We start from the raw sequence: 2,245 nt of genomic DNA on the forward strand, positions 1-2,245 counted from the left end.
CCTCCAAAACTCCAGGGTGGACAGTTTGGAGGACATGCGCAGATTCGTACTGGAACATACGGACTTTCAAAGGCTGCAGGTAGGGGGGGGGTACGGTGGGGGGTTTGGGGGAGGGCCCCCGGGGGAAAGGGTGGTGGTGATGGGATGGTAACGGTGGTGAGGAAATGCTTATATGAGCCGGTACGTATGTATGTATGTATGTTTGTTTGTTTGTGCGTTTATTATTCCACATGTAGTAGCAGCAAATGTTAGCCGATTAGAGGCAGTTGCTCCTCCGCCGCCGCTGCCGCCGCCGGATATCGCTACAGTACATATAACTCACCCCGCAATCCCTTCCCACCCGCCCAAGGCGCATTCCCCGACGCCCCCCCACCTATTTTTACATATGACCTCCGCCCCTTCTCCACACATTCTCTTTCCCCCCCTCCCCCCCCCCACACCCCACACCCCACCCCCCCCACACACACTGACTCACGCAGGGCAACGTGTCCAAGCACGTGAACCTGATGACTCAGCTCAGTGAGCTGGTTTCGGGGCGGAACCTGATGGAAATTTCCATGGTAGGAAGCGCGAGCAGCAGTAGCTGTAGCTGTAGCAGCGGTGGGCGGGTGAGGAGGGTATGTTCCGTCTATGGGTTTTTCTTCTCGTCTTCGTCTGTGTTTCGTTCTGCAACCCCCCTCCCCTCCCCTCCCCTCCGCAGGCTGAACAGGAGTTAGCTAACCCGGCCGCCAGCCTGACCTCCGCGACGTCCTTTGACGAGATCGTACAAATGATTCGCGCGGCCACCACACAAGACGTAGACAAGGTGGGTGTATGTGTGTGTATGTATGTGTCATGAGAGGGGGTTTGGGGGGCATGTGTTTTGCGGGGATTGAAGAAGAGGTAAAGAAAGNGGGGGACACGGTACGGAAGAGAGAAGCTAGGGGGGGGAGGGAGGGAGGAGGGAGGGGTAGCTCAGGAAAGGACATGAAAGGACTCACATATTGAAGGACACAGGCCCCCCCCCTTTTGGTGGTGCTTTGGCGGTGTCGGCAGTTGGTGATTTGTCTTTGCATCTGTTTTACCTCCCCACCCCCCACTCACCCCCCACCCATACATACATTCATACATGCGCGCGAGCAGGTGCGGTTGGCGGCGCTGTACGTGCTGCGGTTTGAGCCTGACACGCCGCGTGTACGGCAGTTGTTGGATGCTCTGGCGGCTACTGGGGTGAAGGACAGGTGTGTGTGTGGGGGGGGTTTGTTGGTGGCGCTGGGTTTGGGATGCTCTGTCCGTTTGTCTGTCTGTCTGTTTACCTTCCTCCGACCTCCTGGGTTAGATTCCGGTCACGACCCGACCCGAATCCGTAAAGCCCAGGGAACGGGGAGAGGGGGGGAGGGGGAACTGCCCAAGAAGTCACACGCGCCAAAACCCGCGGCCCAACCCACGTGCTTTCACATCCTTGCGAATCCCACCCCACCCGCTCCTCTGTTCCGTCCCTCCTGCCGGCCGCTGGTTCACCCTGTGCGTGTTCCTCTGCGTGTTCTTGTATGTATGTATATATGTATGTATGTATGTATGTATGTATGTATGTATGTATGTATGTATGTATGTATGTATGTATGTATTTGTGTGTTCCCCTGTGTATGTGTCACGGGGTTTTCCTCCACCGCCCCAACCAACCCGCCCTGGGCGGGAGTTGAGTTGTCGATACCTCCCTGCATTGTGTGTGACACGTGACTGCGTTTATAACTGCCCATGCTCATATTGTAGAGAGCCTCGGCTGTACGCTGCCGCGGAAAACATCCTGCGGTACGGCGGTACGGCACGCCGTGCAGGTGACTTGTACGGCAGTCGAAACTTGTTATTGAAGGCGCGTAATGTGCTCAAGGGGCTTCAGGTGAGTCAGCGCGTGGCCGTGCGGGTGTCCATGGTCCATACTCGGCGAGGGCTGGAAAAACGGATATCGTACATTCCCCCTCCCCTTCCCCCGTCTGAGGGAATGAGAGAGGGAAGGAGGAAGAGGGAAGGGAGTATCGTTGGCCAAGGTGATAAGGAGCTAAGGAGCACAGAGCGATCTGAGCGTCTAGGGCGGGTTCGGTGCGACTGTCGTACATCCTGCCTTTCACCATGCAGTGCAAGGGGCCTGGGCGGCTGCCCGTTTTCCGTTCTTCAAAGTATCCCCCCCCCATCCGCTTGAATTCCCTCCCCCTTTCATCGTCTTTCCGTGGCAGCAGCTACACTCGTGGTTCGTCTTCCCCCCCTC

General features: G+C 57.2%; 1 protein-coding gene across 1 annotated transcript in view; it reads left to right on the plus strand.

Moving 5' to 3' along the window:
* The window catches only part of vps45 (uncharacterized protein), a gene marked incomplete at its 3' end in the record, with an annotated part of 8,350 nt that overhangs the window by 5,136 nt on the left and 969 nt on the right, over window positions 1–2,245 (plus strand). Inside the window, exons 9-13 of the mRNA XM_002956670.1 lie at window positions 1–79; window positions 480–560; window positions 701–805; window positions 1,123–1,220; window positions 1,753–1,880. Coding sequence (XP_002956716.1) covers window positions 1–79; window positions 480–560; window positions 701–805; window positions 1,123–1,220; window positions 1,753–1,880 — 491 coding nt within the window. The remainder of the gene's footprint in view (window positions 80–479; window positions 561–700; window positions 806–1,122; window positions 1,221–1,752; window positions 1,881–2,245) is intronic.

This window comes from Volvox carteri (assembly GCF_000143455.1).
Source record: "Volvox carteri f. nagariensis unplaced genomic scaffold VOLCAscaffold_64, whole genome shotgun sequence".
NCBI classification, from domain to species: Eukaryota; Viridiplantae; Chlorophyta; class Chlorophyceae; order Chlamydomonadales; family Volvocaceae; genus Volvox; species Volvox carteri.